The 14175-nt window shown below is 40.3% G+C and overlaps 1 protein-coding gene across 2 annotated transcripts in view; it reads left to right on the forward strand.

Annotated features, from left to right (window-relative positions):
* The window catches only part of DIAPH2 (diaphanous related formin 2), an 897660-nt gene extending 891524 nt beyond the window's left edge, over positions 1–6136 (forward strand). Inside the window, exons 28-29 of one of the 2 annotated variants that reach the window (XM_027086072.1) lie at positions 811–907; positions 1891–6136. In XM_027086072.1, the coding sequence (XP_026941873.1) occupies positions 811–875 (65 nt within the window). In that variant the 3' untranslated portion in view covers positions 876–907; positions 1891–6136. Of the gene's footprint in view, positions 1–810 lie in introns of both variants that reach the window. The other variant, XM_027086071.1, reaches the window with a different exon arrangement.
* Positions 6137–14175: the final 8039 nt, after the last annotated feature.

Below are 14175 nucleotides of genomic sequence, written 5' to 3' on the forward strand. Positions count from 1 at the left end.
TAGTCTCATTCTAAATAGAGAATCTAAGTGCATTATGCTTTTTTCAGAAAGGGATTTTCACCGACATCAGTTGCATTTAAGCTGAGCATAAAACAGAGGTGATAATAACATAGTAGTGATCATCACAATGCAGAGCTGTAAACCTTTTTCCTATTAAAGCTAAAACTATTTTCAGCAACTTTCAATGCTTTCCAAGCTTTGTGCCAACAGTTCTCTCTACAGTGATTATTTTTCCCGTGACGGGTGAGGGGAATGGGACCTATTCATTATTCAGTCCCATAATGACTATATAATGTATTGAATGTTTACATCACATAATCAGGCAAAGACTTGGTAGCTGATTTGATTGCCATATATTGCAATCATTGTAAAAAATAAAAACTCTTTTTTGCTCTGCCCACGCTGGTGTGCGCTAGAGATAGCCAACATACAGATTGAAAACTCATGGGGAATTGAAGTGCTTTCCAACAAAAGGCACTGTACATAGATCCTTTCAATTTAACATCTTTACCAAGGAATTTTGTTGTCGCCTGCTATTTCCAAGGGGACTGTGCTTGAGCGAATTCTTCCATTTCTTTTATCACTCTGACTTCACTTACCAAGAAAAGTCATTTAATGCTGATTTCAAACTCTTGAACTCAGCCTGGGAGCTGCAGCATGAACGCCTCAGATCTTGGCTCCTTGTTATTTATATATTCATTTGAAGTAATTTTTCAGGACTGTTTGAAAACCTCTCTCAACCTGACATCACGTAACAGCTGGGATCTAAAGCTCACCATGTTTTTGGTTCTTTTTCTCTTTGTCTTACAGATAACAGACGAGTACCTTTGGAAAGGTCACGCTCTCGCCACAATGAAGCTATCTCATCTAAGTGATTCCTGATGCCAAAGAATATGAAAATACTTAAGTAAACAAAATCATACATTTTGGGAGGAACAAAACATGCACTCAAGGGATGGAGAGGAAATAAGTACATTTCTGCAAAGATCAAGCTGAGCTGGATGCAATAGCGTGCATATGTAAAGTTATTGCAAGACTCCTCCCACAGTTATACTAATACGAACACAATTACCAGGATTATAAAATACGTTCCCTTTTAGTGTAAAGATGTGTATTATTTGTTACTGTGTGTGGCCTGACCGTGATGATGAAAAGTGTAAGAAATTGAAGAGTTCCAAAGACTTTCAAAACCATTCAGTCTGTCAAAAATGTATAATATTATTACTCAAATTTGAAGTCACCCCCCCACAAAAAGAAAGGAAGAAAAGAGAAGAAAAAGAATAGAAAGAATTAGTCAGTGTCTACTTCTGATTCCTGTTATATAGAAAAGGAAAAGGCCAGTGAAAATGTGTGTGTTTGTTAATGGTTTGGAAAGGCACTGATATTGCACACTCTATAAAAGAAGCCATTTTTGGAAACTCAGAAAAAGTACTGCTTCACCCCCCGTCAAGTTACTTAGAATCTTATCTCAAGTGAAAGTTGATGGATTCATCTGCTTCGGCTGAAATTAAACTTATCATTAATCTAGAGTTTCAGCATGATATTGCAGGCACTTATCATTGCTAAAAATAAGCCAGAAAGTTTAACAGAAGCAGTTAGAGAAAGTGATTTAAACTTTATTTAAAGAGGTATTTTCTAATTATGCACATATATCTACTTTATACAAATACTTTATATGGCTGTTTTTGAGAAAAACCTCACATTTTAATGTTTATGCTAGGGCTGAACCTGCAAATTCTGTTACCTTTATTCAGATTTTTAAAGGTAAATATTGCTCTCTATTCTCCATGGTTTATTTCTTCTCTCTATTGCTTCTTTCTCCCACACCCCCCTTGAAGGCAGGGAATAGAGTTCTAGGAGATCTGAGGGGAAAAATATTTCTCTCCGCAGGAGGCAGCAGAAAACTGTCCGAAAGGTCAGTTGTTTTATCTGCCTTTCTACTCCCCTTTCCAGTTCCTCCGTGGTGATCTGAAGAAGAAAAAGAAATTACATGTATGTATCTGTATATATGTGTATATATTTATATCTCCTGCTACAATAATTCCACATCCCAGTGACTAAGTGAACTTCTCAATCATCATCATACTTATTTACCTTATATTAACAAATTCAAATGATGCTGCCGAAACAACTCTAGGAGGAAAAAACAGGCTCTACATTTTTCTTAAATAGATGAGGGAGGAGAAGTTATACTTGTCTATTATTTTTAAAAATGCATTGTAATAATGTGGTATAACTTCTCTGGACTAATCCATGCAGATGATTGTAAAAGATTTCTTATATGTATATTTCTTATAAAGAAAATCCTATTTCTACTTCCTCCAAAGTACATTATAGACATTCAGAAAGAACAAGAGACCGGCTTGGCAAGTCACTCCCTGAGATAATGTAACCAAGCGACCAATAGCTCACAGTTTCCTTTTTATAGACGTACAGTGATTCAAATTGCTGCCTTTTCCTCCAGTGCATTCTTACTTGGGTCTTATCCTTTACAAAGCTCTGAAGCTGCTACAATAGAGAAATCAAAAGCAGTAACAGGATCTGAGATTTTACAATTTTATCCTATCATCTATCTTAAGACACACACATATGCACACACACACAAGTTTAAGGGACATATCAATTTCACACACTGTTTTTTTAACAATAACAACAGCAACAAAGATTTAGGTTCTACTAATTTATGTAAATACTTAATGTACGTATTTTTAACTTCACAAAGTCTTTTCTGAAATCTTCATGGTATGGCTTCTTTGAGTCTTTTGATAGCTTTTCAGACTGTAGGAAAATGATATTTTGAAATATTCACCCTGACTAATATTTAGGGGCATTTGCCATGCCATATTATCAGGCTGGTCAAGGTGGACATACTGATGAATATCACCTTTTCCAGATGTGAACTTGCCTTATTTTTTAGTTTGTGGGGAAAAAAAGTACTATTATTGATAAATTATATATTTGTATTTAGAATAATTCCACATGCTTTTCACAAACATTATGAGACCGTTCAGGGTCTTTCACGAAGTTCTGATAACTCAATTAAAGGGTTTGCTTCCCAGATTTATAATGGTCCTGCTCTAGCCATTTGCAGTTTTGTTTTAGATTGAAAATTATCACCAGAAAAAAGTACATAGTGACATTTTTAGTATAGAACCAAATTATACTAAAGTCTTTTGTTGGGTTTATTACTGCCACACGTGAGAAGCACCAATTTATGCAGATTTTCTTCAGAATGTTTTTTAAAATTGCAAAACCCTTTAAAATGTTTACTAGTTGTACTAGTTTCCTCTGGCTGCTGTAACAAATTACTACAAACTTGGTGACCTAACATATCAGAAATTTATTCTTTCATGGTTGTGGTGGCCAGATGTCCAAAATCAAGGGTCATGCTCCCTCCAGAGGCTCTAGAAGAAACTCTTCCCTTGCCTCTTCCAGCTTCGGGTAGCTATTGGCATTCTTTGGGTTACGGCCACATCTCTCTCTGCTCCATCTTCACATCACCTTCTCCTCTATGTATTTAATCTCCCTATGCCCCTCTCTTATAAGGACACTTTTGTTGGAATTTAGGGCCCACCTAGATAATCCAGGATAATTTCATGTGAAGACCCTAAACTTAATTACATCTGTAAGACCCTTTTTCCAAAAACGTAACATTCATAGGTTCTGGGGATTAGGATGTGGACATATCTTTTTGGAGGTGACCTTTAGCCCATGACAGTCTGCCCTCTGGACCCCTCCAAATTTATGTCTGTCCCATGTGCAAAGTATATTCACCCTATCCCAACATTCCCAAAAGTCTCAACCCTAAGTCTAAAATCTCATCCAAACATCTTCAGTTCAAAAGTTCCAAAGCTCACCTAGATCATCTAAATCAGCTATAGGTGAAAACCCTGGGGCAAAATTCCTTTGCATCTGTGAATCAGTGAAACAAGACATTAACAGGGCCCCTGTTTCCAGAATACAGTGGTGGGACAGGCATATGATAATAGTTATAGACATTCCTATTCCAAAAGGGAGAAAGTGGAACAAACATAGAAAGGAGTCACCTGTCCTGATGATTTTCAGAATTTGGCCAGGCAGAATCCCCTTAGGTTTCAAGACTTGACAATAATCCTCCTTGTCTCAGGGCTACATCCTTTAGGCCTGCAGCTCTGGCCTCTTGGCCCATGGATCAAGTCTCTGCCTCTGTGCCCATGGCTTGTACTTCTGCCTCTAAACCTGCAGCTCTGCCCTAGGGTTGATCTTTTCTATCAAAGGGTATCACCTCTTTGCAGCTTTATCAGCCTACTTCCTGCCTGTAAAGTTTTGGTAGTCTGACCGCCTTCTCTCATTTTGTCCTGTCTCTGTCCCTTTCAGGCCAAGCTGGAACTGTTTCTGCTGGTGTAACTTTCTCAAAAATTTTGTAGGCTCCCCCTGTATATCATATTGATTTACTAGTGAGACAAGAGAGTCCTCACAGATCTTTGCCAGATAACACCACCTCTGTTCCTGGCTTCTACTGAGATGATTGAGTGGATCAGTGAGTGAGTCAATGCCTAATCTCTACAGCACTAGCCAAAGGTTATCCAGCCTTGGCTTTATCTCCAGAGCACACTATCCACACTATCCTAACAGTGAATCTTCATTTTAGCATGTTTTGCAATCTGAATAGGCTCAGAATTTCCTAAATCATCAAGTGCTGGGTCCTTTCTGCTTAACAGTTCTTTCTTCAATTTATCCAGTTCCTCTTATATTTTACTCTAAGCTCAAGAAAAAACTAGGCCATACCTCCAATGCTTTGCTCTCAAATTTCCTCAGCTAAATATCCAAATTCATCACTTACAGATCTACTTTCCACACAACAGTTGGAGACAATTTGGATAAGCTTTTTGCCGCTGTATAGCAAGGATCACCTTTCCTCTAGTTTTCAATAAAATGTTCCTCAGTTCCTTCTGAGCCCTCATGAGACGCGCCTTTAACATTCCTATTCTTCCCGACAGTCTGTTTAAGGCAGTCCATGATTTTTGTACCACATACGTCAAAATTCTTCCAGCCTCTACACGTGATCTAATTCCAAAGCCACTTCTACATTTTTAGGTATTTGTTACAGCAGTCCCTGACTTCCTGGTACCAAAATCTGTAGTTTGTTGCTGTGGTTGCTGTAACAGAGTACTCCAAACATGTTCACTTAAAACAACAGGCATTCATTCTCTTACTGTTTTGGAGACCAGAAGCCGTAAATTGAGGTATTAGCAGGGCTGTACTCCCTCTGGAGGCACTAGGAGAAAACCTGTTCCTTGCCCCTCCCAGTTTCTTGTGACTGTCATCATTCCTCGGCTTGTGGCCAAATCTCTTTCTGCTCTGTCTTCATATCACCTTTCCCTCTGTATGTCTAGTCTACCTCTGCCTCCTGCTTATAAAGACACTCGTGAAGGCATTTAAAGGCCCACCGGTTTATCAGTGATAATCTCCTCATTTCAAGATCCTTAACTAATTACATCTGTGAAGACCCTTTTCCCAACTAAGTTAACGTCACGGGTTCTGAGAATTAGGACATGGACGTATCTTTGGGGAGCCACCTTTCAGCTCACAACACTAGTCATTGCACATAAATGTACTTTTCACATTTTGAAATGCATCCTTGGTGCTCAAGCCAAATTCAAGGTTGTCGCTAAGAGCTATTGTATGCACAGGCTACTGCATGCTTTGATGTTAAATGGCTGAACAGGCTATTCTAAAATTCAGTTGATACTTTTGTTACTGTGGCCAATTAGCTTGAAAAAATAATTGGTTCCAACTTTGAGCTCTGGTGTATCTTCTCTGCCCCTTTTATGGAGTCTTTGGCCAAATGTTTTCTATGATTAATAATGTAGGTATAAAACTACCTCTGATACAGAAGCGTTCTTTACAAGTTTATTTTAGATATTGTGAATCCCTCAGCTGAAAGGAGAGGTGACAGCAAAACCTGTTTGAATGGATATTGAGGGAGATTGTGCCCATACCAAGACACTCAGAAGTATTTCAGTAGCAGTAGAACTGTGGATTCATGTTCTCGTTTTGCCTCGGCATAAACAGCTGTCTCTGCAGGACCAAGAATGACTTGCAATCTATCTGTAATGCATACTTACTTATTCAATAAAGTTAAGGTTACATTAAATGTTGTGCTGCCTATGATAATTAATACTAAGGATGGGTGAAAAGGCACAAACTGAAGAAGTATAAAGACGGAATGTAAGAACATTCTAGAGAAAGACAAATACCGTATGCTAACACATATATATGGAATTTAAGAAAAAAAAAATGTCATGAAGAACCTAGGGGTAAGACGGGAATAAAGACACAGACCTACTAGAGAATGGACTTGAGGATATGGGGAGGGGGAAGGGTAAGCTGTGACAAAGCAAGAGAGAGGAATGGACATATATACACTACCAAACGTAAGGTAGATAGCTAGTGGGAAGCAGCCGCATACCACAGGGAGATCAGCTCGGTGCTTTGTGACCGCCTGTAGGGGTGGGAGAGGGAGGGTGGGAGGGAGGGAGACGCAAGAGGGAAGAGATATGGGAACATATGTATATGTATAACAGATTCACTTTGTTATAAAGCAGAAACTAGCACACCACTGTAAAGCAATTATACTCCAATAAAGATGTAAAAAAAAAAAATTGATGAAGAACATTCTAGAAGGAGAAGTTTCAACTTAACAGAAGTACAAAGGTATTTCTATAAGGACCTGGTCAGGTGGAAATCATGGGATATATTCAAAGACACGCCCACCTGTGGGAATCATAAGATTTTCTTTAAGTAATCTTCAGCACTTCTTGCCAGAGTAGTGGAGAGATGTTTGCACAACTTACTTAAAAGTCGAGAAAAGTCAGAAGGGTGATTTACATTCTCCAGAGAAACTGTTTCTACAGAAAAGGGTTTTCTACCGTGATTATAGAATGAAAGTAAATGGGCTTCAAATGCTCAGAGGGGTAAAAATCTGGAATTAGTCATAAAAGATTTTAGATACTATTCTCTGGAGGGCTTTCAAGAGAATCTCTCATCATAGGTGGGCTGACTTGAAGATGGAGGGTTGGACAAGGTAATAACCAAGTCTATAAGTGATATGGTCCAAAGTACCTGGCAAGACCATTGTTTCCCTTGGAATGGTTTGCTCCAGGAATCAAAAAAAATTGGCTTTTTCTCCCCCAGAGACCCAAGTAGGCAAACTCCTTTGTAGGGAGTCTGAAAACCTTAGTATCCACAACTAGGGGAATTTGAGCTTAATGCCAAGAGCTCAAAGGAAAATGGAAATCTGGAAATTGATATATATGCAATGCATGTAACAGGGTGTATAGTTTTGATTTATAGTAAAAAGAAAGCTATAGCCAAAGATCCCATTTACAGACTGAATTTATTTAGATGTCTAGAGTCCCAATAGCCACAAATAAAATATTATTATAGTTAGTATCCACTGCAGGGAAAAACAACTTGCAAATTCATGAATTGTGCAAATCACAACTTTGTTCCTAGTCCTTGGAGATAAGCCAGCATTCAGACTTTAGCCATGATGACCTTATATCTTGGCTAATAGAAGTTCAGCCAGTATTTTTACCTATATTTTGGCTAAGGTGCAGAAAATATTTTCACCTTTTGATGTGTATGAGCAAAGCACAAGGGCTCTTATTGTATTATTAGAAATATTAATAATAAACCTTCAACTTCTCTACTTCGCTAAAGGCTCCAGTGTGGCTATTCTAATCACAGTGTGCCTGTTCAGTGGACATCATTACTTTTCAGGACACCATTATGAATTAAACACAGCTCCTGCCTTCAGGGATCTCACAGTCTAATGGGAGATGGCACAGGTACAAAAAGAACTGTAATTCAAAGTGGAAAGCACATGATCAGTGTCGTAAGAGTGGTACAGATAAGGCCTAGGGGAGTTCAGAAAAAACAGTTGACTTAGGTGAGGTGGGTATTGAGGTGGAAAGCAGGTATCAGTATAGATTTTTTGGCACTGGTGGCATTTGAAATGAAATTTAAAGGGTAAGTAGGTTTGGATATGTCAAGTTTTTATTCATTCAGTCAAAATTTAATGAGCACCTACTGTGTGCCAACCACAATGCTAGGCTCTGAGACCATAACAGTGAACTGGACAGATGTGGGCTCTAGTCTCATGGAACTTAACGTCTTTTTGAGGAGAGAGGGAAGGCATGAGCAGAAGTACAAGCTTTGATGTGCATATGCAAGGAATATGGAGCAATTCGGTTGGACTAGAACTTAAGGTTCCGTGAAAGGCAGCAGTGGTTGTGTGGTTTGGGCTTGATTTTATAAATGTTGGGGAATACTGAGGGATTTTGAGGAAAGAAATGACATGGAGCACTTAAGGAAGATGGTGATGGAAGCTCTGTGTAAGACAGATGGGAGAGGTCACAGAAGGCCAACTTTGTTGGAGGCAATTGCAATAATATTTTTTTTTTGCAATAATACTTTTGATAATTAATGAAGGCCTGAACTAGGATAGCATCAGTGGGACAGATCCAAGTAGCATCTAAATAACTGGCAAATCAATTAGGTGTTGAGGGTGTGAGGAGAGGAAAGATTCAAATCTGACACCAAGGTTTCAGGCCTGAGTGACTCATGGGCTACTTTCAACAGAAAAAATTGAACACAAGAAGAAGAGCTCATCATTGCAGTGATACCATGGATGTGTACAGCTGCAGCTCTGACACTTGATACGATCCTACTATCTGTGTTGTTGAATGGCTCAAACAAACCTCGTGTACAAGTAGCATCAAGTCATGAAGACATAGAGCAGGCAGGAAAAAACGATTCCACACAAGAGCGTATTTAGTGATACTGTAGTGATTATGGTAATAAGGACCAGGGTTACCTCTCTAGGCTGTGTTTTTTCTTTCCTTTTCTTCTTTTCCCCTTTCTCTTTCCCTTTCCAGTCCCTTCTCTTTTGTTTTCTTCTCAATAATACTGAAAGTCAAAACACTGAATGGCTGTTCAAAGAAAGGAAAAACTGACAAAGATTGAGTGGACATTAAAATGTACTGATTCAGTTTTGGTCCCATACTGACAGGAAAGAAAGGCATTTAGATGAAGCATAATTCATGGGAAAAGCTTTAATTAGTTCATAGCTAGGACTTCTTAAGTGTCTGGTTAATATTTTATGTCATACATTTACGAGGTTCTTGAACAACCATTACTCTCTAAAATAACAGCAAATTCTCCTGTTTTACTGTTTTCTCAGGAATCTCTCAGACTTTCAAACTCTACTCAGGTCTATTCCCTTTACGCTAAATACCTTTCTACTCTAACAACCATATAAGGCTTCCCTCCTCAGTACATTCAACTGCTGGGTACATGTGACACTAAATGGCTTTATTTTAGCTAATATTGTTTTGTTTTGGAAGGGGACCTGGTTTATGAATCTGCTAGATCTCCCCCCCACCCCACAAATACCTTGTGTTATTGTCCCTTTGTTTTCCTACAAAAACCTGCATATCACAATGGGAATTACATTGAAAATAACCAAATCCTAAGAATTTTCTCTTTAAACAGTTTTTGGCAACCTGTGATATGTAATGGCAGAGTGACCTAGACTTGCCGACAAAAATCAAATAATGAGTATTTTACCTGGCTGAACAACTGAACGACTGGTAACACTTACGGTAGTGCTTGGAGGAGGGAGGGAAGGGAGATGAAAGAGGTCAGGAATAAGGCCTCCTTAGCAGAACTCAGTATAACGATAAAAATCAAAGCATCTGTTAGATGTCAATGACCTTTCAACTCTAGAGCATCTGGGATAAAAATCTGACTTGCTGTGACCTTGTATCGTGTGGTACTTTGTACTTTCGAAAGGACTTTCACTTTTCACATCCATTATTCCATCAGCTCATTTCCTCTCAGTCTACAAGCATCCTCAAGTCTCCTCTATCTGATTAAACAACAACAGCAGCCTTCCCGTGAATCTTCTCGCCTTCAAGGCTACCACTAATCACCTAATTGCCAAATCCTACGAATTCCCTTTTATCCTCATCCTGCTTGCTTTTTACCAGTTTGGCACAAAATACACCTAGCCTTGTCTTCTCCCACCACTCAGAAAATTCTTCACTCCCATTTATTAGTGGTTGTCTTCACATATTTACTAATATGTAAATATTCACATATTTAGGGGGGTCACATGACCCCTAAATACAGGCAGTATCTCCAGTGTTCGATTGTGTTGTCCCCACCATCAGGGTCGTGGTAGCCATATCCATGGCTTTGACAATTTCCCATGAGCAGGTAACTGAGATCTCGCCAGAGTGCCAGAACCCCCTCCCTCTGTAAAGGATAGCTCACACGCTAAACTCAGTATACTCCCAACAAAATATGTTCTTCTCCAGCAAGCTGATCCTTCTCTCCAGGTTGCCCGTGTCATTACGGGCACTACACTTCTCCCAATCTCTAAGGCTAGAAACACCAGAAACATCTTTGTATTATTCCTTCTCCCCTAATATCCAGTCAGGCACAGAAGTTGGTCCCCCTGTTTTCGGTGTTTTAGCTCTTCAACCCGTCCTTCGCACTGCTAGAGATTGCTTCCTAAAATGCCATTCTTGATCCACTTCAAAAATTTTGACTGTTCCCCTTAATTAACAAAACTAGTACAGGCATCAAAGTTTCCAGGGGCAGACTCAAAACATAACTTCCAAGCCCCTTTGCCATCCCTCCAGCCATGCTGTGCTGGATTTGTCATTGGAGCCTGCCAGTGATAAACAAACATATGATTACATCCCCAAACACGTATATACGTTCATGCCATTTTATGTACATGCACTTTACTCTGACTGGTATGACCTCACTGCCTAACTTCACCCTTTTTCTCCTATTAATCCTTCAAGGACCAGTGCTGCCTTTCTGAAGCCTTCCTTAATTCTCCTTTCCTCATTAAAATAAATTGTGTAATCTAGGCTCCTGTAGCAATTTGTTCATACTCCTATTATGGCCCTTATTTCATTCTGCCTTCTACTAGAGTTAGTTGTCTGTGTCCTTGACTAAAGTGTAAGTTTCTTGATGGCCATGACTGTCTCATTCATCTCTGTGCCTTTACACAAAGCAATTGCTCAATGATTTAATGTGTAGTGTCAACTCTCAGTGAATTAAACAAATGAAAAGGAATGTTTGGTACAGGTAATGGAAAATCATAGCTAATTTTCTCATCCAGGTGAGAACGCAGCCTTCATCATTGTCCTGGGATCTGAGGGCCTGCCTAAGGTCAGCGTTGAGGACAAGCCTCCCGAACTGTGGATGACTAGAAGTTGATTTCAGAGGAGCTCTTTCAGGAGCTGATGACTGACTGAAGACAAGGAGGAAGGCTTTTCCTCCAAGGTCAAGCTTTTAACAAGTATCTGCAATGTACACTGAGGGATTTGGCTATACTCCAATTATGCTAATATGTTTTATATATGGGCCTCCAGCATCCAGGAACCACCTCCCTAAACAATTTAATAAGTGTAAATATCAAGGCAGAGTTGTAAATGTGGAACTTATTTGTAAGGTACCAACCTTGTTATTATCAAATGTCATGGGATATAAGTCACGGCAATTATGCTGCCTGCTTTTTATTACGTTTATTTTACTTTTTAAAAGTGCAGTATATCCCCATAAGCTTCCCCTCTCCTGCCCTGCCAAAGGAACCTGCCCTGGCTGTGTGTTCTGGAGGGTCACAGGATTAATGAGCATCTCCGGAGGAAAGAGTCATTGACTCCAACCACTGACACGTAGCCTCGACCTCAGGCTTCACTGCAGCTTTCCATAACTCAAGCTGTGGGACCTAGTGGGTTTCTCAATACAAGAGACTTCATGATATAAAATACACAACTGTTGCTTCCCCCTCCCTCCTGCCACCTGAGCGTGTGTGCATGTCCCTGTCATGAAGAGGCTGTCAGTTTTGCACAAAGTCTTCAAATTCTTGATTGCCAGCTTGGTGTGATACAGTCCAGAGCCACCTCTTAAGTGGTCTCTTGGCAGGTGAAAGTGAGGGGGAGTAGGCCTGATTTTTTGTTTGGTTTGGACTGCAAAAAGACCCACTATACCCAGCCCATAATTTCTATTTCCCAGTTGTCTCTTTCTCTCCCCCTCCTTTCCACTTTTCACTAAATTGCAACAACCACTCAGAAGGGGAAGGGCAGGTGACTCTTTTACTCTATATAAATAAGCATTCTATGGCAACGGTCCTCTTTTCTTTCAAAGGAGCCCTTCTAGTCTGTCTGTGGTCTTCCGCAGGCCTCCCTGGGATTAGGCAGGAAACCTGCCAGGACGCAGGCCTGTTGGCAAGTGAATCTGTTTTTAAGGGTTTGGAAAAGTGCCACTGCTTTCAAAGTTTCCTTGAAAGAGAAGGACAAAAAACAAAAAAAGTAGTTGATCCTTGCACCCAGGAACTTCTTTAGGAGCTTTATCATCTCCCCTAATTGCTACATCCCCCCACCTTCTCAGTTTATGATCCAACAACCAGGTTAACAATAAGCTATTCATTTGTTCATCACTTATTCCACAAATATCCACAGAGCAACTACTGTGTAACAGGTGGTATATAATAGCAAGCAAAAATAGATGTGATCCAGGTCTTCAGGAGCTTACAGTCAAGTGGAACATGCCAATGATAAACAAGTCTACGTTGTCTATATGATGACAACTGCGTTAAGTGCCTAAGAAGGAAAGAATGCAGATACTATAAAAGAAAATAATGGTGTATGAGTGTATGGTGGGGAGGGGGACCTAAATTAGACTCTGGTCAAGAAAAGCCTCTCTGAAAAAGTGACATTTAATTGGAGACCGAAAGGATGAGAAGTTAACCAGGTAAAAAGTGAGCATTTGTGAACAGTCAGTGTAATGGAAACAAAGCGCATATAATGGGGTAGTGTGTCAGTCAGCTTAGGCTAGGTTGCACTAAATTACAATCTCTCAAACTCAATCACCGTAGCAAAAGGCCCTGCAGTAGCTACAGGTCATCTGTGGCTCTGCTTTGTATGTCTTCCTTATTCCAGGATCTCAACTGAAGGAGGAGCCCTTCTTTGGGACATGCCATTCTAACCACAGAGGGAAGGGAGCAAAAGAGGCTGAACCATGTCATGGCTGTTAAAGCTTCTGATTCTAGGTGGCGGAGGTCACTTTATCCCACATTCCATGGGCCAAAGCAAGTTTTATGACCAAGCCCACATCAGTTTGGTAGGGCTCATGGCAGGAGGCAGAGACGCTCTCTCTAACAGGGAGAAAATATTAATACCTGGAAACAACCATGCAATGTACCACAGCACGTGTCTGAGTTCCACCTACCCCTCTCATTAATAGACATTTCTGACATTTTACTTAACTTCCGGGGCCACAGATTCCTCATCTCTGAAAAGGATGTTTAAAACAACTGAGGGGAATCTAAGATAGTTTTCTCAGGGTTGGGTCCACCCCTCAATTTAGGCAGCAGCTTGGGGGAAGTGAAATTGTATAATCTAGAGTCTAATATTTTCCCTACATTTTCCCATAGCATTTTATTTCAAGTGCAGTGATAGAAAGCAAGTTTGGGCCTGCTACCGTGGCCACTAACTAGCTGTGTGATCTTGGCCAAGAAACTTAAACTCTTTGAGCCTCGGACTACTGTAGGGATTATGTAAAATAATCATTGTGAGAGCACTGTGTGTATTTTAATGCCATACAAGTACTAATCATTATTATAATTATCTGACCGATTTGATTACCTCTACTAAGACCCAAAAATCTGTTTCTCTCATACCCTCACTTCCACACTTCAGCCAGCCATCTCAAACTCACCACATCAAAAATCAAAATCGGGGCTTCCCGGGTGGCGCAGTGGTTGAGAGTCCGCCTGCCGATGCAGGGGACACGGGGTCGTGGCCCGGTCTGGGAGGATCCCACATGCCGTGGAGCGGCTGGGCCCATGAGCCATGGCCGCTGAGCCTGCGCGTCCGGAGCCTGTGCTCCACAACGGGAGAGGCCACAACAGTGAGGGGCCCACGTACTGCAAAAAAAAAAAAAAAAAAAAAAATCAAAATTATCTTCTCTCCCAGGCAGCTCCCATCCAGCTCCCTCTCCAGGCTTCATTATGCTTATTACTGGCACTGACATGCTTCTAATCACCAGGGATGTAAAACTTCATGTTGTCTCTGACATCTATACCTCCACTCAGTTCTATCAATTCTCTCT

This window comes from Aethalodelphis obliquidens, unplaced genomic scaffold (genome assembly GCF_003676395.1).
Source record: "Aethalodelphis obliquidens isolate GAN/ISIS:26980383/991018 unplaced genomic scaffold, ASM367639v1 scaffold54, whole genome shotgun sequence".
Classification (NCBI taxonomy): domain Eukaryota; kingdom Metazoa; phylum Chordata; class Mammalia; order Artiodactyla; family Delphinidae; genus Aethalodelphis; species Aethalodelphis obliquidens.